The 26,277-nt window shown below is 37.2% G+C and overlaps 1 protein-coding gene across 1 annotated transcript in view; it reads left to right on the top strand.

Moving 5' to 3' along the window:
- The window catches only part of avl9 (AVL9 homolog (S. cerevisiase)), a 136,838-nt gene that overhangs the window by 95,831 nt on the left and 14,730 nt on the right, over positions 1 to 26,277 (top strand). Inside the window, exons 13-15 of the mRNA XM_028803836.2 lie at positions 7,976 to 8,093; positions 11,667 to 11,720; positions 17,904 to 17,992. Coding sequence (XP_028659669.1) covers positions 7,976 to 8,093; positions 11,667 to 11,720; positions 17,904 to 17,992 — 261 coding nt within the window. The remainder of the gene's footprint in view (positions 1 to 7,975; positions 8,094 to 11,666; positions 11,721 to 17,903; positions 17,993 to 26,277) is intronic.

The following is a 26,277-nucleotide window of genomic DNA, read 5'->3' as shown; positions in this document are numbered from 1 at the left end:
AAGATTGAAAATTGTAGCAAACCTGGTAGAAGAAGAGAACATAAAGAAAGAATATAGTGTCAAACTATAGTGATGTTTATGTTTCTTCTACATATCATCCATATCAATACATTTCCTAAACCTTCCCATCCCTCTGTTGTCAAATCCACATATTCAAGTTCTAAAAACTGGAAACTATATCACGAGATTTGGACACAGGAGTAGGAATACAGGAACCAGTTTTAGGCAAGAAAAAATAATTTTAACTTGCCCACCCAGGGACAGTCATAATAATGCCGGGGAGAAGGAAGGAAGTAACTAACTCAATTAATCAATTATCTGTTTTGCTGGTAATTAATTCAATAATTTAGTAAGGCTCCTGCTTTATTTACTTTACCTTTCTCTATAGTCGGAAGTGATGTCCAGCCTTTAGACATTTATCAAGGTATCTGAAGCACACTAATTTTAAGAAACAGAATAATATGTTTTATTGATAAACACAAGGATTATAGAAATATGACATCTGTACATACTGTATATATATATATATATATATATATATATATATATATATATATATATATATATATATATATATAGGCAAACATATAACGTAGAGAGGCTGGCTGTTTACATGCCATTTAGAATTCTAATTTATCTTAGTAAAGATAAACAGTTTTATGATACCAAGTCATTAACGATGATGCCCAATGTTGTGTGGAGTTGTTGCTCTTCAGTTAAGTGGAGGATTCTTCTTGCATTGGACTGCATTTTTTCTCTTTGCTGCCTGATCCTTTTTAGTGGTGTTCTGTGATGCTGTTATCTCAGCTTAATTTCTGATGTTAGGCCCTTTGCTGTGTCATCTGCAGCTTCAAACAGAAGAGTACTACTCTTTCTGGTACAATAGGCCTGTGCCAAAATTCCCCACTAGAAGTAATGACTACTTTTTAGATTTTTCAGAAAGAGAAAATAATATCAGTTTCAGCTCCCCAAACAGAAAGAGATAGAGAGAGTGTCTCATCATCTTTTAGTTTCAGTGAGACATTTTAGAGTGTAAGAGCAGAGTGCCCCTTCCGAGAGTTTTCTCATAGTGCCCACAGAATTCTCCTCAAAGATCAGTGAGAGTGTCAGAGTGTCTTCTGTGTGAATGTGTGGGTGCAGCTATTTTTTTAAGAAGGAATTCAGAACTCTTGTAATTGGATTAAAGTCACTTCCACTCATAAAATCAGGGTCGTCTCATAGGTGAGTTGTTCAGTCCATCCCAGTTGTCATTTCTTGAATTATAGGTATTTGTTCTTGAGTCGATTTCACATCTTCTGGCCTAAAAGTCTGTAGAGGGTCTCCTTTAAAGATGTCAACTCTGATTTACACCTTTGTTATCAGATGAGGTACAGGCAGATCCTGGTACAAGCTGGAGTTCAGTTACTTAGTTTGAATGTATAAGTGGGGAAGGCACTGCTGATGTCCACTAAATCAGCTGCCTTAACAGGCCTGGGGCCTCATGTATAACGCGGTGCCTAGAACTCACACTATAACATGGCGTAAGCACAAAAGCGGGAATGTGCGTACGCACAGAAAAATCCAGATGCAGGAATCATGTGTACGTACGCAAACTTTCACGTTCTTCCACTACATAAATCCCGATCAGCGTGAAAAGTAAAGCACGTGCACGCACCTTCTGTCCCGCCCCAACTCCTCCCAGAATTACGCCTCTTTGAATATGCAAATCGATATAAATAGCCTTCTGAGAAAAGACAATGGGAAAAGCACGGGGGAAAATATAAGAATTTCAGCGAATACCAAGCGGAGGCAAAGGAAAAACTTACTATTTGTTGGTTTAAACAGTGGTATAATCAACAAAAGAAAGTTGATCGAGTGACATAGTGTCGGAGAAACTCGAAAGCTCAAGTTCACAAAGTCGCACAGTGCCCGAAATAAAAAAGAAATCACATATCAAAGTCGCCGTGAAAAGGCGAGTCGTAGCCCACCGTCTGAGTGTCATATGAAAGCTTATTAGGGTACAGACAAAAAAAATAGGCACACAGTGGGAAAAAAGCACGGAATGTCAACTTTAATCTCGAAATTTCCACTTTAATCATGTAGTTTATTTTGCCATTAAAGTACAACATCATAAACTTCATCTTAAAATCGTTTAATTTACTAGTTTCTCAAATCCCATAGTAACTAAAGTAGGACGTTAAATGCTTTGTTCTGTATTTGATCTTCTTTGTGCTCTGTGTGTGAATCACTACCTGCTTCTTAAACGGGCTTTCTCTTTTTCCGAAAGGACACATAATTCATTACATTCGTGATATTACAGCTCTCTGAATAATTAAAATACTGAGATGTACAGTGGGTACGGAAAGTATTCAGACCCCCTTCAATTTTTCACTCTGTTATATTGCAGCCATTTGCTAAAATCATTTAAATTAATTTTTTTCCTCATTAATGTACACACAGCACCCCATATTGACAGACAAAAAAATAATTGTTGAAATTGTTGCAGATTTATTAAAAAAGAAAAACTGAAATATCACATGGTCCTAAGTATTCAGACCCTTTGCTCAATATTTAGTAGAAGCACCCTTTTGAGCTAATACAGCCATGAGTCTTCTTGGGAAAGATGCAACAAGTTTTTCACACCTGGATTTGGGGATCCTCTGCCATTCCTCCTTGCAGATCCTCTCCAGTTCTGTCAGGTTGGATGGTAAACGTTGGTGGACAGCCATTTTTAGGTCTCTCCGGAGATGCTCAATTGGGTTTAAGTCAGGGCTCTGGCTGGGCCATTCAAGAACAGTCACAGAGTTGTTGTGAAGCCACTCCTTCGTTATTTTAGCTGTGTGCTTAGGGTCATTGTCTTGTTGGAAGGTAAACCTTCGGCCCAGTCTGAGGTCCTTAGCACTCTGGAGAAGGTTTTTGTCCAGGATATTCCTGTACTTGGCCGCATTCATCTTTCCCTCGATTGCAACCAGTCGTCCAGTCCCTGCAGCTGAAAAACACCCCCACAGCATGATGCTGCCACAGCCATGCTTCACTGTGGGGACTGTATTGGACAAGTGATGAGCAGTTTCTGGTTGTCTCCACACATACCGCTTAGAATTAAGGCCAAAAAGTTCTATCTTGGTCTGATCAGACCAGAGAATCTTATTTCTCACCATCTCAGAGTCCTTCAGGTGTCTTTTAGCAAACTCCATGCGGGCTGTCATGTGTCTTGCACTGAGCAGAGGCTTCCGACAGCTCACTCTGCCATAAAGCCCTGACTGGTGGAGGGCTGCAGTGATGGTTGACTTTCTACAACTTTCTCCCATCTCCTGACTGCATCTCTGGAGCTCAGCCAAAGTGATCTTTGGGTTCTTCTTTACCTCTCTCACCAAGGCTCTTCTCCCCCGGTAGCTCAGCTTGGCCGGACGGCCAGCTCTAGGAAGGGTTCTGGTCATCCCAAACGTCTTCCATTTAAGGATTATGGAGGCCACTGTGCTCTTGGGAACCTTAAGTGCAGCAGAAATTTTTTTGTAACCTTGGCCAGATCTGTGCCTTGCCACAATTCTGTCTCTGAGCTCTTCAGGCAGTTCCTTTGACCTCATGATTCTCATTTGCTCTGACATGCATTGTGAGCTGTAAGGTCTTATATAGACAGGTGTGTGGCTTTCCTAATCAAGTCCAATCAGTATAATCAAACACAGCTGGACTCAAATGAAGGTGATCTCAAGGATGATCAGAAGAAATGGAAAGCACCTGAGTTAAATATATGAGTGTCACAGCAAAGGGTCTGAATACTTAGGACCATGTGATATTTCAGTTTTTCTTTTTTAATAAATCTGCAACAATTTCAAAAATTCTTTTTTTTGTCTGTCAATATGGGGTGCTGTGTGTACATTAATGAGGAAAAAAATTAATTTAAATGATTTTAGCAAATGGCTGCAATATAACAAAGAGTGAAAAATTGAAGGGGGTCTGAATACTTTCCGTACCCACTGTATACGTGATATCTTTATCATGATGATAGGAATGAAAGCATGTTTTTAAACATGGGAACACGGTGGCGTAGTGTTTGTTCATATCTCATGCAAGAGGCTTGCTGCGCCATGCGCGACCTTCAATGACATCATTTATCACAGCAGTACTGTCTCTTTCAAATGTACTAACCTCCAATTCCTGTCCTTACTTTTCTTTCTCCAAATACCCAATCGCCACACAATCAGCTCTGTAATAGACGTGAAGCCATTTGTAAGCTTAGAACGCCGATTCTTCAAAACTTTTAAGGAACATTGAAATATCTTCGTAGTACATGTTTAATTATTCTGTCTATCTTTCCAGTGTCGTGTCAGCGCAAGAATACAACGCAATGCAGGAACAATCCATGAACTAGCTAGCGCTGCGGCACCGTGTCCTCACATGTTTAATTATTAACAATACAGATTATTTAAATGAAGTTAAAGTTTTATCTGTATAATATAATCAACATATTTTGCTGCATTTCATCTTAAAAATGAATACCATCATCATATGTAAATACGCACTTTATAAAGTGGCGCAGGTTGTGCAATATTATAACTGTAGTGCAAGTTTACAGTGAGGTAATTGTACTTATAAGTACAAACAGTTCTACAAGGAGCACTTGATGGACTGATTGAGTACGTTTAGAGTTCTTGGGATGAAACTTTTTCTAAACCGCGAAGTCCGTACTGGGAAGCCGTGGCTGAGTCAGCGTCTGCTCCATGCTGTATACCGATAATTCTCTTTCCGATCAGCTGCTGCTGTGATTCCCCACTCAGATACAGTGATATAAATACTCCGAGTGGTGCAGTGAGAGTAATTTGGAAAAAGATGATCTGCTGTGGCAACACTTAACGGGAGCAGCTGAAAGAAGATGCAGTGAGAGTTACAACGCTAAAGCAGTTATGGTATTTGGAATACTATGGCTATTCCTTGGACCATTATATTGCTGCAGGTTAATTTCAATCAGATGCATTACACTAATAAACAATATGCAGTTAGTTTCAGTGTATTTATAAAGCCGTGTCAGGAATGTGGAGCTAAGAAAGAAAGGGTGACCTCACAGGAACAGTAGCACTGCTTTGACGCTGGGTGCCGCCAGTCTGCAAAACCGAGCGGAGAAATTGCGTACGCCAGGGCATGAGGTACCGTGGAAATGTGCGTGGCTTTACGCCAAGTTTAGGTTTTATACATCGCGATTTGAGCGTGGAAACGTTTGTATGCAACATTTCTGGGCGTACGCACCGTTTATACATGAGGCCCCTGGTGTGCCACTAAAGCCAATTAACATGGACAGTGCCTACTGTGTCCTACACAATCTTAGCAAGGATTTCAGTTTATCTCTGGACAAGTTCTCTCTCTCTCTCTCTCTCTTCATAGAACTGTGCTACTGCTGGGCTGACCACATTACCACCAGGTTTTAGCCTGTCAATCCTTATTTTTGAAGCACCATTAACAGGATTCATAGCAACTTTTGAAGAGTTTTATTCTCTGTACAGGTAGTCGTCGACTTATGACCTCATTCAGTTCTGACAGCCAGTCTTCAGTAGGTCTGAACGTAGGATGGATCAGTATATGTATTCAAAACTGACCGTATGTGTAGTAGTGTATAATAAGTCCCTTAAGTCATATTGTTTGTCTTATATTCTATTTATATCATCATTCATAGCATGTTGTGTAGATTTTCTTTTTTTTTTTTTTCTTATTTTATTATTTGTTTCATTGTTACTGTTACTTTCATGGGAGCTGAACCTTTATCAGCTTCACGAACCCTTTCTTTGTCTGTGTTATGTTGCGTTATCAGTGTGAACCTCTCCCAATGTTCACTGAGTTAACTGTAAGAGGAGGAATTGTACCAGCAGAGTTTGAGCACTCATATGTTTTCTGTTTTAACATTTCAGCTTGTTAATTATAAACATTAACAAATAAAGGACTTCAGTGTGGTTTCATTACAACTTTGTGGCTGTTCTCACAAAGTGGCACATTGTGAATTATAACACAGAATCTTCAGAAGTTAACTGGATTCAAAGCCCTCGCACAGCAGCACAGTGCATGCGGTGAACACCGGTTACGATGGGATAACTTAAAGTCACATGCAATCGCACTTGCTTTCTTTCCTCCCTAATACTGTTTGGTCACCTTCATTTTTGCGTTGAAATCAATTGCCTTTTTTTGTTTAATTGTAAGACAAATGTAACTGAACATAGTCTAAACCACTGCAGGTAATAAGCTGAGATCGAGATTAATGAGTCACAGCATACAGAATTGGAGTAGTGATAACTGTTGTTTTCTTGTGAGATGCAGTAGTGGTCATAAGTCGAATGATCATATGGTGCATAGGTCATAAGTCAACGACTACCTGTATATTATTGGAAAGATCTGAAAATCACTTGCAAACTTGCTTTCTTCATTACATGGTCAATCGGATTTAGAAAACTAGATGAAGGGAGACAATCAAACAGAACTGAATATTCACATGCACTCAAGCAACGCTAATTTTATGTCTCCAGTCCTGACCTGATGGTTTATGCTTTCCTATCACCTATCACCAGGAAAGCTTTGACAATGAATTCCCTAATCTAAATGCATGTAACTTAGAGCTGTGAAGGCATTTTGCATCTCTTATTGGATATCCCATAGCATTGTACGTTAGTGGGAAATGAATTCATAAATATCATAGTTTATCTTAACAGATGTTGTAAGGTTAAAAGTATGAGAATCCAGCCTTTAGCTTTGCAAGGTGAGTAGTTGGTTTAAAATGTTTCCCAAGCTATATGATAATACCTCAGCTGCTTTTATATAATTAACACATTATTATATACTGTATATGTTCATGAGCCACTCAATCACATATTTGCATTTTTTACCCTTATTTTTATTTTTTATTCTTTCAGTACATCTTTATGTTCTTAAAAGAATAAGTCATTAAGAGCACAGAATTGCATTGCTGTTACAAAAAAAGGAGAAAAAAACAACCCTTTACATACAAATTTAAATACTGTCATTATCAACACACACATATCTAGTCACATATGATCCAAAGGACATTGCTTACAAACATAATGGTTAAAATCTGAAGTCCATTGTCAATTTATAATCTTCACGTACAGTATATGGGATTGGTGATTGCTTACAGTATATCTCTGTCCATTATTTTTGTATAGCCAGTTCATATGAGTTCCTTATATGGCAGCCAGTAATCCCTTCCCTTAATCTGGGTAGCCAACTCAAAATTTCGATTTAATCAATTTTCTAGAAAATTCCAAACACATGAAGGTGTAGCTGTCTGGGGAATTACGTAATTGCATCTGAATATCCCGTATTCTTTGGGCCAAGGATGACATTACAGGCCTGTTTCTGTCAAAATAGAGCCAAAAGGGAGCTATATATATATTACAAAAGCAGCTTTACTAATCTCCATTATAAATTCCCCTGTTAGGACAAATAACGTTTTATCTACCTGCCAGTCTGTTTGTCAGTAATCAGACACATTATGCTCTGATCAGCAGTCCAAATGCAACCAAATGTACAGGCTGAAAATCAGTACTGTTTTTAAGTCTCATTATGAAAATTTTTTTTTTCTTTTACTTATTTTGACATGGATGTGTTTAAATGCTTTACTACTATGTTAATTTAAGCCACACAATGTACTAAATTTGTGGTTAATTTTCATGCCGTATATTAAAATAATCATTACATTTAAAAACATTCCTTTTCATAGTATTAGTGAATGTCTACTAAAATAACTATGTAACCTTAGATTGAGGATATTGATGACCTCTGTAGACTGAAAAATCGTTAGTTTAGAAGGACACATTTTGTTTAGGTTTTTAAATGATAGTACTGCTTTTTTTGAGTAAATTATAAATAACTTCAGAATTATTTTTGTAAGTAAAATGTGAAAATGTCCACATAACTTGTTGCTTATAAGTGAATAATGAATTTTACATCTAAAATGTGCAATAAATGTTTACTGTAAAAAAGCCTTTTTCTTTTTCAGACAATGAAAAAATGTTGGCAGACTTTGGAAGTGCATTTGTTACTGCATGGAAAATTACACACAACTACCGTGTCTGGCACAGCAACAAGCACCCCGCCTTTTCAGATATTAATCCAGGGTAAGAGTTTTATTTAATCTGGGGAGAAAATTGCTTGGACTCATGTTAACTCTGCATTGTTTCTTCTTTAGGTCACTCTTATTTTAATAGTTCACCATTGGTTATTTGTATTGGATTTGGGTGATTTTTCTTTGTACTTGCCTCACTAACTTGAGGCCATCAAGCTGTGCAATTCAAATCTTTCATTTCTGCATTGCCATATAAAAACTTACCTGTGCTGTTCATGCAGTGTTAGTCAATAATAGTGTTACTGCTGTCACCAAAGTCCACGTGTAGCCACTGTGGAGATATCTTAGTATCAAAAGCATAATATTTAATACCTGCAGAACTTAATATCCTCTTATATATAAATTTTTGTTTTCTTTTCCCACATTACTTTATAATAGCAAATGACTAAACTTTTAATCTCAAGGCAGGGTGTTGCTGATTAATATATAAACAAATGCATATACGTTAGATAGAAACATGCATGTGTAATCTATTAATTGTTGTATTATGGTAGCCTACACGCAAAAGCTGAACAAAATACAATAAATGAAACATAAAATATATTAACATATCAAATATTCAATTAAGCTCCTCGAAGTCATTATATAAAGAAATGAATTGTCGTTAAGAAATAAAAATAAATGGGGAATAAATACCCAGATTTAGTTGCCTGAGGGCTTAATTCAGACTCTGTAGTCTTTTGCGGCACGCAATGCCTTTGCTTTATACAGGGTATTTGTCCAATTTTTCAAAATGTTCCTGATACCTTCCTTAGGTACAATTGTGTCACATCAGAGCATATTAGACTCATAGAATGTTATGCTCATTTAATAACTAATTCATCATAAAATCTGAACTCTTTAGGTTTAGGCTTAATATTAACATTACAACATTAGAAGAGTTTTGATGTGAACAGGCCACTCAGCCCAAAAAACCTCCCCAATCCAATCTACCTAATTTCTCCAAAATAACATTGAGTTTAGTGTTGAAGGACCCTAAAAGTTTACTGTCTACAACACTACTTGGTAATTGATCCTGTGTGTTTATGATTCTTTATGTGAAGAAAAACATTCTACCTTTTGTGCAAAATTTGCCTGTAACAAGTTTCCATCTGAGTCCCTCTCTTGTTATTTAAGAATTTATTACAAAGTAATGGCATATATACACTGTACTAATTACTTTCATCATTTTAAAAACTTTGATATTGTCACCTATTAGTATCAGTTTGCTTAGGATGAAAAGTTTCATTTCCCTAAATTGTTCGTCGATTACATTGCAGTTCTGTAATCAGCCTATTTGCTCTTTTCTGGTATTTTCTTAGCACTATTATGTATTTTTGTCCCCTGGAGACTAAAATTACATACAGTATTCCAGATGAGGCCTTACCAGTATGTTATATAGCTTAAGCACAACCTTCTTTGACTTGTACTCAACACATTGTGCTATATAGTCTTATCATCTTTTTAACCTTCTTAATGGTTTAAGAAAAAGGCATATAACTTATGAATTCTATCCCTTAGTTTAGATAGATCTTTTTTGTCTTTTTGAAAAAGGCAACTTAATTAGGAATTCTGATTTTTCAATTCATCTGTTCAAAATGAAAAAGTCCTTTAACTAGTTATTGAGTTTCTTATATTTGAGCTGTGGCATTCATTTGCTCACAGCTAGCCTCTGCTGGCTTACCATTCCCCCCACACACACAGAGTTATCTAGTCATAATAACTAGAACTTATCCTTCACAAGGTTATATTACCTTTTGGATACAGTGACACCAATACCATAATACATCAGCCATCTTTGTCCTATCAATTAAATTACAGTCAATAGTTCTCAGAATCAAAGTATTTGTACTTTTGGTTAGAGGTAAGCGATGCGTTGTTCCTTTCCTGGTTGACTTTCTCCATACAAATTTCACTTCATTTCACTTTGTTTCTTTGTTCAGGAGCTCATCTCCTTCTTCGCCTTTGGCTGTACCTTATGGTTCCGGGCAATGCTGCAGTTTACTGTCAAGGTCTTAAAAACAAGTTTCCTCGGTTGCTAGCAAAGCTACGCCTGCTGGGTCTACTGGTGATCAGTCAACCCCTGTCATTAGTAATGTGAACATGTGGCTTTTATGTATACAGTCTTCCTCTGCTCAGGCACTTGTTATCTTAGCAAGGTTTTGTCTAATGGCACTCCTGGTCCAACTCCTGTTACATACGGTATTTTTCCAGTCCAGCACCATTTACCCTTTTGGAGCAGAAGGGATTGCTCCAACTTCAGTGTGGCCACACACTAAGCACTGGAGTCTTTGCTATATGGCAGAAGTTGCAACCAGATTGAGCAGGGAGCTGATAGAGGGAAACAATGAGTTATGGTCTTACAAGGATTTTTAAAGAAAGGAATAGATTTCTTGCTATTGGTATCCTGGGCGCACATAAGCCCATCTTCTTAGTCGACTACTGGTGCAAAATTCTCTCTCATCAATGTTACACATCCTTGATTTGTGGTCCTTTGGTTGTCCAGCTCATGCATTTGAGAGATGTCCCTGGATTTTTCATCTTTTTTTTATCAGATAAGCCACAGAAGCTGCAATCTGCAGAGGGACCCTGTCAGGTAAACTGAGACTTTCTAGCTGGCATTAAAAGTGTCTGGCTCTGTCTTTTAAGCCAGTACCTGTGTTCTAGCCAAAGCAAAACATGGATAATGTCAGTCTGTCCTACAACCCCACATACGAATACCTCTGTAAGTGAACAGTTTTTTCCTTGCGCTACTCAGAATTAGCGGTAACAGATTGTGACCCTTTACAGCATAAAATGGAGTCTTGTATACATCATCTGGAAATATTTAATTGCAGAGAGAATAAGAATTGTGTTTACAAATATTTAGTTAACTTTCATCCTTATATAACCTGCATGCCTCTCTCTTAAAAAAATGTATAACCTGAAAAGGAAAAGACAGCACTTGTGATGCATGTTAAGCTCATTGACCTGTATCTGGGTTAGCCCAATCACCCTGTTTATTGGATTTTTTCCCAGTATTTAGTGATTTTCAAAAAATATACTATGGCTTATATACAGTATGTACTCACTACTTTCCTTAAGCACTCTAGGATTGATTTTATCTGGTCCTGGTGATTTGTTTGATTTCAGCGTTTTTAATCTTAGTAGCATTTCTCCTGCGACAACTTTCAAATCACTCTGTACCTCCTTGATCATCCCTGCCACTGCCCAGGCATGATCAAATTCTTTGCAAATGTAGACTTTGGGGAAAAATGCAAGTTAGTCAAAGAATGTATTAAATCTCAAGTTTTACAAAAATGATTTTGGGTTCTAAATGCCAGTTTAATTGTAACATGTTCATGGTAAGTTAGTTTTTTCATGTGACTATCCTTCCATTTATGCTGGCATATTTACAATTAGAGCCTACTTCATTGATTCAGGGTATTTTCATGACTGTTATTATTAACTAACATTGTTTTATTTTTTACCTAAAGGTCAGCTTTGTAGCAGGGTGTACTTTTTCTTTTAAAATTGGAAACAAAAGTTGAAAATCCAGTTCTTTCACTATAACAAAAATTAAAGAAATGTTTTATTTGTCTTTCAGTCATCCATTCCAAGGGCAGTACAGTGTTGCTGATGTAAAACTACGGCTTTCACAGTAAGTGTACCAGTTATTCACTACGTGTATTTTACTTTATCGCTAAGATCATGTGATGTGATATGGTAGATTTGCTAAGCCTGGATTGTAGCTTCAAGACTCACAACAACAGTTGTATGTGGTGACATAAACAATTCTATCCAGTGCTCAAGCTGACAACAACCCGCATACCCTAGTAAACACAATTGTACTAGAGTATAATAACAGTCATGTTTAGATTTTAACAGTTGCCAGCAGCAGCCACGATTCCTTCTGCATGTTGAAACTGTCACAGTTCAAGAGGCGCAAAATTACCTGTAATTGTTTGCATTATTTTTTATGAAAGGTAAGTTGTGAAAATGCAGTAATTTAACGTAACTGGATAGTGGACCACCACCTCTTGGTACATTTCTTATTTCTGCTGAAAGAAAGGAAACAATTTCAGTTCTGAAGTAGTCTTAAAGATGGGGTCTACCTATTCTGTATCAATCAAAATTAATGAGCTTATTTTTTAGTAATTTTATATGCAGTATATTTAACTGTTTATCTTGGAGTTTTATGAACAAAGAAATGAGAACCTGACTCTTAGAGCTTGAGAGCATGGTAAAGCATTTTCAGTTGCAGTGTAAAATGCTCCTAAGCAGCTGTTAAAATTCCTTTTGTAATTGAACCCATTCATTTTGAAATGCTAGTAAACATTTTATTAATACCACTCTATAAAATGACACGTAGGGAATAACAGTAAAATACCCAAGATGTTCATACTTCATTACCAAGTATACTGTACAATCAGTTTCTTCATTTGGAATCACTAATGCTGATCATGTTGTGATGTTAGATAAGCTTATTTAAGTTAAAGGCTCTGCAACATTACTCCTTGAGTATACTACAAAGAATGCACATGCATCCTGTTGGACTATAGGAAAGTGAAGGGATGTCAAAAAAATATAGGAAAGAGGGAGTGAATTTTCACTTGATTAATTATCAGTTTTTGCCTTCAGCAATGCCTGTAATTACAGTAAAACTTTGACTATCCATCGGGGTCAAGACTGAGGCTGTGACGGATAAGAGGAAAGACAGAACAATTACTTTAAAAGTGATATACAGTAATCCCTCGCTGTATCGCGCTTCGCCTTTCGCGGCTTCACTCTATCGCGGATTTTATATGTAAGCATATTTAAATATATATCGCGGATTTTTTGCTGGTTCGCGGATTTCTGCAGACAATGGGTCTTTTAATTTCTTGTACATGCTTCCTCAGTTGGTTTGCCCAGTTGATTTCATACAAGGGACGCTATTGGCAGATGGCTGAGAAGCTACCCAACTTACTTTTCTCTCTCTCTCGCGCTGACTTTCTCTGATCCTGACGTAGGGGGATTGAGCAGGGGGGCTGTTCGCACACCTAGACGATACGGACGCTCGTCTAAAAATGCTGAAAGATTATCTTCACGTTGCTACCTTCTGTGCAGCTGCTTCGTGAAGCGACATGCTGCACGGTGCTTCGCATACTTAAAAGCACGAAGGGCACGTATTGATTTTCGATTGTTTGTTTTTCTCTGTCTCTCTCTATCTCTCTCTCTCTCTCTTTCTCTGCTCCTGACGGAGGGGGTGTGAGCTGCCGCCTTCAACAGCTTTGTGCCGTGGTGCTTCGCATACTTAAAAGCCAAACAGCCCTATTGAGTTGTTTGCTTTTCTCTATCTCTCTGACAGTCACTGCTCCTGTTGCGCACTCCTTTGAAGAGGAAGATATGTTTGCATTCTTTTAATTGTGAGACGGAACTGTCATCTCAGTCTTGTCATGGAGCACAGTTTAAACTTTTGAAAAAGAGACAAATGTTTGTGTGCAGTGTTTGAATAACGTTCCTGTCTCTCTACAACCTCCTGTGTTTCTGCGCAAATCTGTGACCCAAGCATGACAATATAAAAATAACCATATAAACATATGGTTTCTACTTCGCGGATTTTCTTATTTCGCGGGTGGCTCTGGAATGCAACCCCCGCGATGGAGGAGGGATTACTGTACTGTAGATTAGCGAATAGTCATATTTATTTACAAAACAAAACAAAATATATTATTAACAGAATTAACCAGCGTAATAAGGAAACACAACTCAGAGGTACTCATGTTTTGTACGTTTTACTTGAAGTCTTTGTTCTGTAACAAGTGGTGCCCTGTCTTATACTCCATTACCTGAGTTATCGAGCACACCTCCAAAACAATAAAAGAAAGCTTTCCGTACCAATCAGTTTATCTCCTGCCACTTGCGTTCTATTTCTATACCGCAAACACTCCTGCTTATTGTCTCCTGACTCTCTACTCAAAACTTCCTTCCGCCGCACCTTCCCTTTTCTCCTAACTTCTCCTGTCACTCATCTCCTATGAGGCATGTCCGCCCCTTACAGAACAGAAGCCCTTCACCCAGTCCCATTACTTATACCATTCATTACACACTTTCTGTGCCCCAACAGCGCATCAAAAACTGCCTACACATCACAATAGACTAACAAAACATAATATAACACACTTTAAAAAGAATATTAATATATTAATACAGAATAACCGTCAGTGGTTTCCACTTTCAACACGTTTTTCAATTTTGTCGGCATCATGCTTTATACCGTTCACTGTTGTTCTTCCTTCTCCGTTTTGTAAACGTTTAACAATTTCAGTTTTTTGTGACAATTCCAACACCCCATGGTTACGTTTATTAGCCATAATAATGTACACTAGATTAATCATAATAAAAGAGAAAAGCTACAAAATGCTATTAAAACTGAAGGTACATAAATGACACTGTGATTTCAAAATGCAACCCGACACATGGTATTAGGGAATAACACTATGTGCTAGCATAAGGGAATGTTGTTCCAAAGTACAGAGTTCACAGTGTAGTACAGTAATAGGTAGGCGCTGGCATTATTTTTTATTATTTTTTGGTCCTGATGGTTAACAGAGACTGATGGTTAATCGAGTGACGGATATTCAAGGGTTTACTGTAATTGAATAATTTGGTAAGAGTCCTACATTATTTTCATTACCTTTCTCCATAAGAAGCAGACTAGCCATTAGACCTATATCAGGGTAACTGAAGCACACTTGTTTCAAGAAACAGAATAATTCAATGTATTGAGAAAGACTAGGACTAGAAAAGCATTATAACTGCGGCACAGAAGACATGATGCAAGACAGATGAGACAGACAAACATGTAGAAGAGAAGAGGCTGGCTATTTACTTATTATTTGGAGTTCTAATTTACCTTTGCACAGATAAAATGGTTTTACGATATCAAGTCTTTAAGGATGGTGTCTGATATTGTGTGGAACTTTTGCTGTTGTTGCTCTGGGTTGAAGTGGAGAATTCTTCTTGTGTTGTAGTGCACTCTTTCTCTTTGCGACATGGTCCTTTGTTCATGGTGTATTGTGCTTTACTCAGCTCGCTGTTAAGCTTTCTCCTGTGTGCTTTGCAACTTCCTAGGGAAAACTATTGCTCTATCTGGCACAAGAGTTCAGATGCTGAATTTCCCTTCTTGAAGTAATGGATACCTTTCAGTATTCTCAGACTGGTCTCAGTCACTGGCACAGTGCTTGACATAGCAGAGCTCAGCATTCTACTTCAAAACGGGGATTAGCGTATCAGTGTTTTTGGTTCCAGAGTATGCAAAAGAGTGAAAGAAATTGGCTCTAGTGTGTGCTTGGTGTGTGGGTGTGTTTGTGCCCTGCGGTGGGTTGGCACCCTGTCCGGGATTGGTTCCTGCCTTGTGCCCTGTGTTGGCTGGGATTGGCTCCAGCAGACCCCCGTGACCCTGTGTTTGGATTCAGCGGGTTGGAAAATGGATGGATGGATGGTTTTCAAAGGAAGGTATAACCTCTGTTGATTGGATTAAAGTCCTTTCCAGTTACAGAACAAGGGCCTATTCATAAATTCATTATTTTGTCCATCAAAGTTGTCACTTGTTGAATTATAGCTCTTTGCTCAAACTTTGGTGTCAGTTTGGCTCCTTCTGATCTGAAGGGACCTCTGAAAAGATGTCAATTCAACTCTTATTCACACCTTTGTTATCAGATGAAGCACAGGCTGATCTTGGTATGTAACTCGTGATGGTCAGATCAATCAACTGCTGATCTATTTTCACTCTTTTAAAAGACTGGATTGGTGATTTGGTAAGTTGGCTGATCGCAAAAAATGATTTTTTTTCAGCATCTGTGTCTCTAAGCGTTATTGTAATTTAGTTGTTGTGCTCCTTAACACTTAGTATTGCGGTATTTGAGCTAGTGCACATCTTTATTTTGCTGTGAACAGAGAGCAGTAAGGCAGACTTTACCAGCGAAAGAGATGTAGCCTTTACATTAAAGAGCTGGAGTAATAAACAGAAAAAGGAATTGGAGGAGTCGTCCTGTGCAATTAGACATACAGCAAGAAAAGCCACTTGAATGAATTCAGACCTTTTTATTTTGTCGTTTCATTAAACTGGACACTGTAGCGAGCTTATGTTAAGTACAGCAGCACACATTTTCATTTAGGAAGAAAAGATAAAGAATTGGAATGGCTCCTTAGTAAACAATAGGCTTGTAAACCTAACAGAAAAATCTATTTCACTTGTTAATCAAGAAGATACAAGATACATCTTGTGAACATTTGATAGATTTGCAGCTTTTATAAAGGTTTTTACTGTGTTTATTATTTATTGGTGTCTGTATTTTACTGCTGTTATTAGCAATAACTACTTTTACTACACCAATAGCTTGCCTTATTTTTTTGCTCAATTGAGGAATCCTTATTGAAATGGCTAAGAGATGTGTGTTGTACAAATTAGAAAATTATGAAATTCACATAACAAGAAACAGCTCATACATTTTTCAGTAAAAAAACAGCTGTTTATCAATGGCATCTTAAATAAGTATTCCTTGATCCCTAACCACACTTCCCAGCCATTTTATTAATTTTGACTGCTTACGTTCTGGTGTGTTAGATATATTTTTTCTTCTTTTTCCCTTGTTTTATTTGTTTACCTTTTTTCATGCTTCTTTTTGTGTGAAATTGATTTGAATCAGGTTAATGTACTAAGTAAATAATATATTCAGCACATCATTTTATTTAGTCACCATGCAATATATTGCAGTATACTGCACTGTTCTTTGGGAATACATACAACAAATGTACTTAAGAAAGTGTTATGAGGTCTTAGAGAAAATCCTATCTTCAAGTAATTTTACATTTCATTATTTTTGCCATTGATTACATTGATACAAGATTCTTGAAAATATATCTCTTTTGTGAAGATGTTATTACACAATAAAACCAGTGCAATTTGTTGTTAACAATGACAATAGAGCAGATGCTGTTTGCATGATAAAAGGATGGTTTGTGTACATGAATAAACCCTTTCTTTGTGTGGGAGAAACCATTACTGTCTCATTAAAAAAACAAACCTGTGTATTCGATGTTAACATTACAAAAATGTGTTATGTGTGACTAAAAGTGCAAACCCTACAACATCTGTTTTAGCTTTTGAATCATTGAGTAACTTGTATCTGGTTAATTTTAACAGCATTAGAATTATTTTTGTATTATATTTGATGTATACAGAAAGCTACTGAAATTGTTCTGGTAGACATAGTAGCCAGTGTTGTGCTGTAACCTGCAGTATGCTGGGGAAGCAACTTGAGCTTAAAAGAAGCACATTGTCTGAACAAACTTTTATCAGGAAAGGCTTCTCCATCACAGGGCAAACCCCAGTCACACTGGAAGCTGCTGTGGAAAAGAGGATAGTGGCAAAATTGAATGCCAAATCCCATCCTTCCCCTCCAGGAGACGCTCTCATGGAACATTTAATGCCACAGGTTCATTCTACCATGGTTAGCTAAGAGGTACCTCATGGGGGTCTTTTCTGCCCACTGCCATCAGGAAATTCAGTGCTTGCTCCGAGTGTACTTCATTGTACAATGTAATTCATTTTGAAATATCTTCATAATATTCATTTATTTATTTTATTGATTGATTGATTGACTGTATGCTTGTTTTTCATGTTTCTGCTGTTGTACAAATCTGAATTCCCCAAAGGATTAATAAAGTTTATCTAATCTAATCCAAACTAATCAAATCTATAATGATGGTCAACGAGTGCAGTTCTCAGTAAATGTTTGCTGTAATACTAAAGTGTTATTTGTTTCCTTTTGTAATTTATTTGTTCTTGTCATTCTAGCTCTGTACAAAACAGTGAGCGAGGAAAGAAACTTGGTAATGCTGTAATTACGACAAGTCGCAGTGTGGTACAAACTGGAAAGGCAGTAGGTAAGTGTAACGCGTTGTGTATAGTGACATCATCATTTTTAATTAAAATTGAATCATTTCTTTTTTAAATGATACCAGTGATAGAAACAAGTACTCCAAATTGAATTTTTTGATTTTTGCGATGCAGATTCAGCATTCCAGTAAGTGTAATTTGGATTAACTGGGTTTACTAAGTGGATAGACAAACAATTATTATCCCAGCATGACTCTAATAATGACTCATTAAAATATTGTGCACTGCCTCAAACTGTGTTAACAAGACACAGTATGTGTCTTTTTGTCTTCTTAAATATGGAACTTACAATTTAGAATGCAGACTAACAGGGTATGAATTTACAAATACAGAATCGTTTAATAAACATTTATTGACAAATTTTTGGGAAGGTGGATGTGGAGCGTGAATGTAGTTTAGAAGCAGAATTGAAGTGGCTAAAGATTAAGTGGCCTTCAATTTTTCATGACAGTGGGCACCACTTACACCAAAATAATATATGAATAATAGCAGTCCTCTTTGGGTATTCGTGAATGAGCACTTTATCAACAATAGGCCTTCACTGACCACTGATAAAGTAAGCTAATGCACAGTTCATCATACCTTGTGATGGATGAGGTAAGGCAACTAGTCAAGTTGCACTTCTGTGAGCTAAAGCCACTGTCCAACTTCAGGGGGTTAAACAGCACTAGTTCCAGACAATGGAAGGTTAGAAAAGCTTTGCCCGATCTAACGAGCAAGATTCTTGCTTATCCATATTTTCCATATTTAGAGGAGCAGCAGGATTCATGAATCCATTCAGTTGGGTGTCGTGCAAGCAGATGCTGACAGCATTTTTGGCCTCTAGAAAATGAGCATCATTGGATTGACACAGACTATCTAAGCACAGTTGAGGATGAGGTGTATGCGTTTTGGCAGTATTGTATTTATATGTTCATACAAAGTTCAGTAGGATCGTGTTCAGTGTCATTAGAGAAAGAAAGTCCTAGGTTTTCAGGAACATAGCAATGAATTCAGTTAATACAGTGACCTTTCCTAGTCATCATACTCAAGTCAAATTGAGCATCCACAAACTTGGGTTTGGTTTCATTCTTCTGTCAGATGGTCTCACATTATCCTCAAGCATCCTCTAGTACAATAGAAAATCCATAGTGCATTCTATGATGGATGGTAAACTGCCTAGGCCCTGACGCAGCAGAGTAGCCTCAAACCACAAAATTTCCAGCCCCATGCTTTACATTTGGTAATAAGGTCCTCAGGTCAGCTATATCCAAATAACTGTTAACTTTACCTAGTTTGTGCAGAGCACATTGTTGCAGTCCTGTTATTTGTCCAGGTGTTCATGGGTAAACTTAAGTCTTACCCTGATGTTCTTTCTAAACAGCAAAGGTTTTCCTCCTGGCAGACTTCCCACATCAATCTAACTTATGCAGCCTCTTTCTAATGGTAGACTCCTGCAATTTTAAAATCAGCAGTGACAAGAGCTATCTGTACGTCTCATGATGAAATGATGGGGTTCTTAGAGGCCTCTTTCAGAATCTTATGTTCTCCTCTCAGGCTGCAGTGGCTGGGATGTCTTGGCCTGGAGGATGATAATAATAATAATAATTTATTACATTTATATAGCGCTTTTCTCAGTACTCAAAGGATAAGCTGGCAGTTGTTTGAAATCTTCTCTTATTTGTAGACAAACTTCTGAACAGGGGAATGGTTGATTTCCAGTTATTTGGAAATATTTAAAAATACCTGTCCCAGACTCATAAGCGCCTATAATCTTCTTTCTGAAGGCCTCAGAGACCTCCCTCAATCTAGGAATGGTAATAACATACCTGTACACATCAACAGCAAAGTTTAAGTAAGACGGGTTTAGACAGGATTTTCTGTAATGACGTTCTAATCATTTGCACCTGATCTTGTGCCTCTGATTTTAATTTTAAGCATCTAAGGTAGTAATACATGTAGGGGTGTACTTACATTTTTGACATGCAATGTTTGCATTTATGTTTATTTAGATTATACAATGTGGAACATATATAAATGTTGCATGATGAATATCACCTTTATCTGTAAAGACTGTTTAAATGAAGATTGAATGTCCACATATGTGATAAAGAAAAAATGTTTCATAAATAGTCTCATCACCAGAATACTAAAATTATTGATGTTAAAACAGACCAGTTTAGATAGTGGGGACTGCTTGCAATTAAAATTACTTTTGTCATTTCATTATTTAAATTCACAGTGTACTTTAGTTGTTTTGTTAATGAATACATGATAGGTGGACTTTCAGTTTTTTTCCATTGCAATATGTTTTGCAGTTGAAGAAGACATATAATTCTTTGTGTCATCAGTGTAGCAATGGAAGGTGAAACGAAACTACCTGTTAATGTTACTGAAAGGAAGAATTGTAAATAATAAATACCAGAACCCAATACTGAAGCGTTAAATGATCTGTAACATGAAAGGCTGCATGATGTTTCCAGACAGTCAAATAAAACTGGAGACCATCAAGGAGTACCTAGCGTGTCCTGTGCAGCTATTGAGAAATGAGGAGCACAGGACACAGGTAAGGCCCAGCAGGGAAGACAGAGACAGACAGACAGAAATGGCTACACAATTACAAGGAAACCTAAAGATCTTTTTAAACTATATTTTGGCAGTTTGATGACACTTCATTTTTAAATTGGATTTCAGTGTATTCCTGTAATTATCAATATTTTTTAAAGAAACCTTAATTCTGTTATAGCTTGTTTATATGGAAGGAAAAAGATCATGTATTAAAAAAATCAACATTACAAAGATCAAAAGCATAAGGTTGTATGGTATTGCCTGACTTTCAGCTATCCTGCTGGGTTGCAAATATTCATAATTATAGACAATAGAAAGACGAAGACATCACTGGAACACACCAGCCTAGTTGGATCTGAAAAGAAAATCTCATAAGAAGACCTCTCTGTATGCTCTTCTCTCTGCTTGGAGATTAATAATTATCAACAATAGACCAGTAATTCCATTGTTCTTTATTCACTGAAAATATGAAACCATTATAGAAATCACTTCAAGGAAAAGACACTGCTGTCTGTTACTCCTTTACATGATAATTTTCCAGTTTTGGAAGACACTGGGCATCTCAACTTTCAGAGATCTTTACATTGATAACACTGTATTTTTGCCCCTTTTAATCAGTTTTGTTATAGATCTGGAATTCCTTCAACATACAGGTGCTGGTCATAAAATTAGAATATCATGACAAAGTTGATTTATTTCAGTAATTCCATTCAAAAAGTGAAACTTGTATATTAGATTCATTCATTACATACAGACTGATGTATTTCAAATGTTTATTTCTTTTAATGTTGATGATTATAACTGACAACTAATGAAAGTCCCAAATTCAGTATCTCGGAAAATTAGAATATTGTGAAAAGGTTCAATATTGAAGACACCTGGTGCCACACTCTAATCAGCTAATTAACTCAAAACACCTGCAAAAGCCTTTAAATGGTCTCTCAGTCTAGTTCTGTAGGCTACACAATCATGGGGAAGACTGCTGACTTGACAGTTGTCCAAAAGACGACCATTGACACCTTGCACAAGGAGGGCAAGACACAAAAGGTCATTGCTAAAGAGGCTGGCTGTTCACAGAGCTCTGTGTCCAAGCACATTAATAGAGAGGCGAAGGGAAGGACAAGATGTGGTAGAAAAAAGTGTACAAGCAATAGGGATAACCGCACCCTGGAGAGGATTGTGAAACAAAACCCATTCAAAAATGTGGGGGAGATTCACAAAGAGTGGACTGCAGCTGGAGTCAGTGCTTCAAGGACCACCACGCACAGATGTATGCAAGACATGGGTTTCAGCTGTCGCATTCCTTGTGTCAAGCCACTCTTGAACAAGAGACAGTGTCAGAAGCGTCTCGCCTTTGGACTGCTGCTGAGTGGTCCAAAGTTATGTTCTCTGATGAAAGTAAATTTTGCATTTCCTTTGGAAATCAAGGTCCCAGAGTCTGGAGGAAGAGAGGAGAGGCACAGAATCCATGTTGCGTGAGGTCCAGTGTAAAGTTTCCACAGTCAGTGATGGTTTGGGGTGCCATGTCATCTGCTGGTGTTGGTCCATTGTGTTTTCTGAGGTCCAAGGTCAACGCAGCCGTCTACCAGGAAGTTTTAGAGCACTTCATGCTTCCTGCTGCTGACGAACTTTATGGAGATGCAGATTTCATTTTCCAACAGGACCTGGCACCTGCACACAGTGCCAAAGCTACCAGTACCTGGTTTAGGGACCATGGTATCCCTGTTCTTGATTGGCCAGCAAACTCGCCTGACCTTAACCCCATAGAAAATCTATGGGGTATTGTGAAGAGGAAGATGCAATACGTCAGACCCAACAATTCAGAAGAGCTGAAGGCCACTATCAGAGCAACATGGGCTCTCATAACACCTGAGCAGTGCCACAGACTGATCGACTCCATGCCACGCCGCATTTCTGCAGCAATCCAGGCCAAAGGAGCCCCAACTAAATATTGAGTGCTGTACATGCTCATACTTTTCATGTTCATACCTTTCAGTTGGCCAACATTTCTAAAAATGATAATTAATTGATATTATTTTTTTTCTGAGATACTGAATTTGGGACTTTCATTAGTTGTCAGTTATAATCATAAACATTAAAAGAAATAAACATTTGAAATACATCAGTCTGTGTGTAATGAATGAATCTGATATACAAGTTTCACTTTTTGAATGGAATTACTGAAATAAATCAACTTTGTCATGATATTCTAATTTTATGACCAGCACCTGTACTTACTTTTCTGCTACAAAATAATAGCTTAGTTAAAAATAATTTGCCTAACTTCTGCAATCCACTTCCATTGCTCATAACAGAAAATATTTTAACTAGTAAGGATAAAAATATTGGCAGCATTTCCAGATTTTATCAAACATTGTCACAGAGCTCATCACTAAACCACTTTCAGCAATACTGGGGAATCTGTATCTCAAGGATGAAATGTAATTCAGTAATTCATAATATTCATCAATCTTTAGTTATCACAAACAATCTGATGGAAAATCATCCACTGCACACGCCTTTCCTAATTAAAACTACCTAAAATTTACCATGGATTGCACTGTAATTGTAAACCATGCCAGGTAGCTCCAGCCTCTCTTGGGCATGTGTTTTGGGATTGTTCAAAATTAAAGCCCTTTTGGGAAAAGATTTTTTTCTTATAGATTAGATAGTGTAGGATTTATGACAATTGCAGATTCTTTTACAGTAGTCTTTGGAGTTATTCCAGACAAGCTGATGCTGTCTGGTGATAAACTATCCATTATTTACTACAGTACATTGTTAATGCATTGTCTAATTCATCTCATTTGGAAGAATCCTTTTGGAAGAATGTTTGTGTTAAAAAAAAATGCTTTAGTTGCCTCACATTTTTATGCAATCGTTTTGTTCACCCCACTGAATTAAAGATGAAAGTCTGCACTTCAACTACATCTGAGTTGTTTCATTTAAAATTCATTGTGGTAATGTACAGAACCAAAATTAGAAAAAAGTTGTCTCTGTCCAGATATTTATGGACCTAACTGTACCTTTTCTAAAAAAAAAAAAGAAAAGTTACCTTATGTTTTACTGAAAATTACCTGTATATCATAAACAATACATTTCATTATGTTTTTACAGCTAATTTCTGTAAAATTGATATTTTTCTACCTTCAAAATATGCTACATACTGTTTACTGATACATTACAGTTAAACTTTAAAAAGTCACTGTTAATTTTGCAGTGTAAAACTGTCAAATACTGAAAATAGACAACTGTAAAGTGTAAAACGGTAAAGCACTGTTTCAGTAACACTGGAGTTACGATATTTGCATAAGGAAACGCCCCCTTTTACCATATTGTTCCTGGTGAACCACATACCTGTGAACAGCAGGGGAAAAAAACTTAAAGTTAGCAGATTTATTTTTCTCTGCGTGCTGAAGTTTTTTGTGGTTATGGAAGCTGATTTATGGAGAGTTGTATTCGATAAGCTGGCACACCTGTAGGACACCATACACCACAAAAGCAAACTTTACTTCTCCACCAGACAATGTGCCATAACTTCCTTAAACATTGACTTCTTTTCAGTGTATTTAATTAAATTATATATGTTTGCTATTGGTTGTTGCTCCTTTACTGATGCAAACTGTGTACTGGTGTTTGATATATATTTGAGTATATTGATTGCCATGTTTATTACAGTGCATGGATTTCAGGTTATGGTTAAATGTTCACTTCTATTGGAATGTGTTGTAAAAAAAAACAGTTATTAACTACAAAGTTATATCATAGACCTAAAAATATTGTTCCCTTATTTTTTACAGTAAAATTCCAGCAACCATGGCTGCCAGTTTTTTACAGTAAATGTAACATTTTTTTAAAAGTGTACCATAGACCTAAAAGTATTGTCACCTTCTTTTTTTACAGTAAAATTCTGGCAACCACAGTTGCCAGTACTTTACCATAAATGTTACATTTTTTTACAGTTGAGTGTATATACAGTATATATATATATATATATATATATATATATATATATATATACATATATACAGTAATCCCTCGCTATATCGCGCTTCGCCTTTCGCGGATTCACTCCATCGCGGATTTTATATGTAAGCATATTTAAATATATATCGCGGATTTTTCGCTGCTTTACGGGTTTCTGAGGACAATGGGTCTTTTAATTTCTGGTACATGCTTCCTCAGTTGGTTTGCCCAGTTGATTTCATACAAGGGACGCTATTGGCAGATGGCTAGAGAAGCTACCCAACTTACTTTTCTTTCTCTCTCTCTTGCACTGACTATCTGTGATCCTGACGTAGGGGGTGTGAGCAGGGGGGCTGTTCGCACACCTAGACGATACGGATGCTCATCTAAAAATGCTGAAAGATTATCTTCACGTTGCTACCTTCTGTGTGCAGCTTTTAAGTATGCTGCACGGTGCTTCGCATACTTAACAGCTGAAAGGGCACATATTGATTTTTTTATCTGTCTCTCTCTCTCTCTCTCTCTCTGCTCCTGACGGAGGGGGTGTGAGCTGCCGCCTTCAACAGCTTTGTGCCGCAGTGCTTCGCATACTTACAAGCCAAACAGCCCTATTGATTTGTTTGCTCCTTTGAAGAGGAAGATATGTTTGCATTCTTTTAATTGTGAGACTGAACTGTCATCTCTGTCTTGTCATGGAGCACAGTTTAAACTTTTGAAAAAGAGACAAATGTTTGTTTGCATTGTTTGAATAACGTTCCTGTCTCTCTACAACCTCCTGTGTTTCTGCGCAAATCTGTGACCCAAGCATGACATTCTAAAAATAACCATATAAACATATGGTTTCTACTTCCCGGATTTTCTTATTTCGCGGGTGTCTCTGGAACGCAACCCCCGCGATGGAGGAGGGATTACTGTATATATATATATATATATATATATATATATATATATATATATATATATATATATCCTCTTTAATAAAATCCCTGTGTGCGTCCAGGTGTCCGTGTGTGTGTGTCTTCTGGTGAAGTGCGCATGCGCGGGGCACGGTGAGACGTGCGATATTACTGTCAGAGAAAATTACAGCCGTTTTACGGAAATACAAACCAGTATTACTGCGAGAGGAAATTAAAGGTACACAATACAGTGACGCATATTACAGCCACATACAAGCCAGTATTACTGTCAGAGAAAATTAAAGGCATATTACCGACGCGCACGCCTGTATTACGGCCAGAGAAAATTAAAGGTATATTACAGATGTACAAGCCAGCGGACGTACAAGACAGTATTACTGTCACAGAAAATTAAATACACACAATACATGGCGGCAGCCCACGAAGAATGGTCAGCTCAGCAACTAAACATCAACAAAAGAAAGGCTGAAAGACAAAGAAAAATACGACCAACAAACAGAATGAGGTCAAGGTCCCTTGCCATTTAATATAGACTTCCTACTAATGTTTATGCACTACTGTTCTAGCGCCCGTTATTGTAATGGGCTTAATGACTAGTATATACTGTATATAATGTAACCTGTTTATGTCAGATTTATTGTTAAACTAGCTGAAATACCCAGCGTTGCCAGGGAGGAAAATAAAGTGTTTGTTTTTTTTTTTTAACTGTTTGAGAAAAATATAATTTAAAAAAAAGCACAACTTTAAAAATAAAAATAAATTAACAAACAATGAAGACTCACTAATGTGCTTGTGTTGCAGACTTAGATGTATTTTATCATCTAGTTGACGCTTAGAACAGG

Source organism: Erpetoichthys calabaricus, chromosome 6 (genome assembly GCF_900747795.2).
Source record: "Erpetoichthys calabaricus chromosome 6, fErpCal1.3, whole genome shotgun sequence".
In the NCBI taxonomy this organism is placed as follows: Eukaryota; Metazoa; Chordata; class Cladistia; order Polypteriformes; family Polypteridae; genus Erpetoichthys; species Erpetoichthys calabaricus.
The sequence above is the reverse complement of the archived record's forward strand: the minus strand, read 5'-3'. Positions and strand labels throughout refer to the sequence as shown.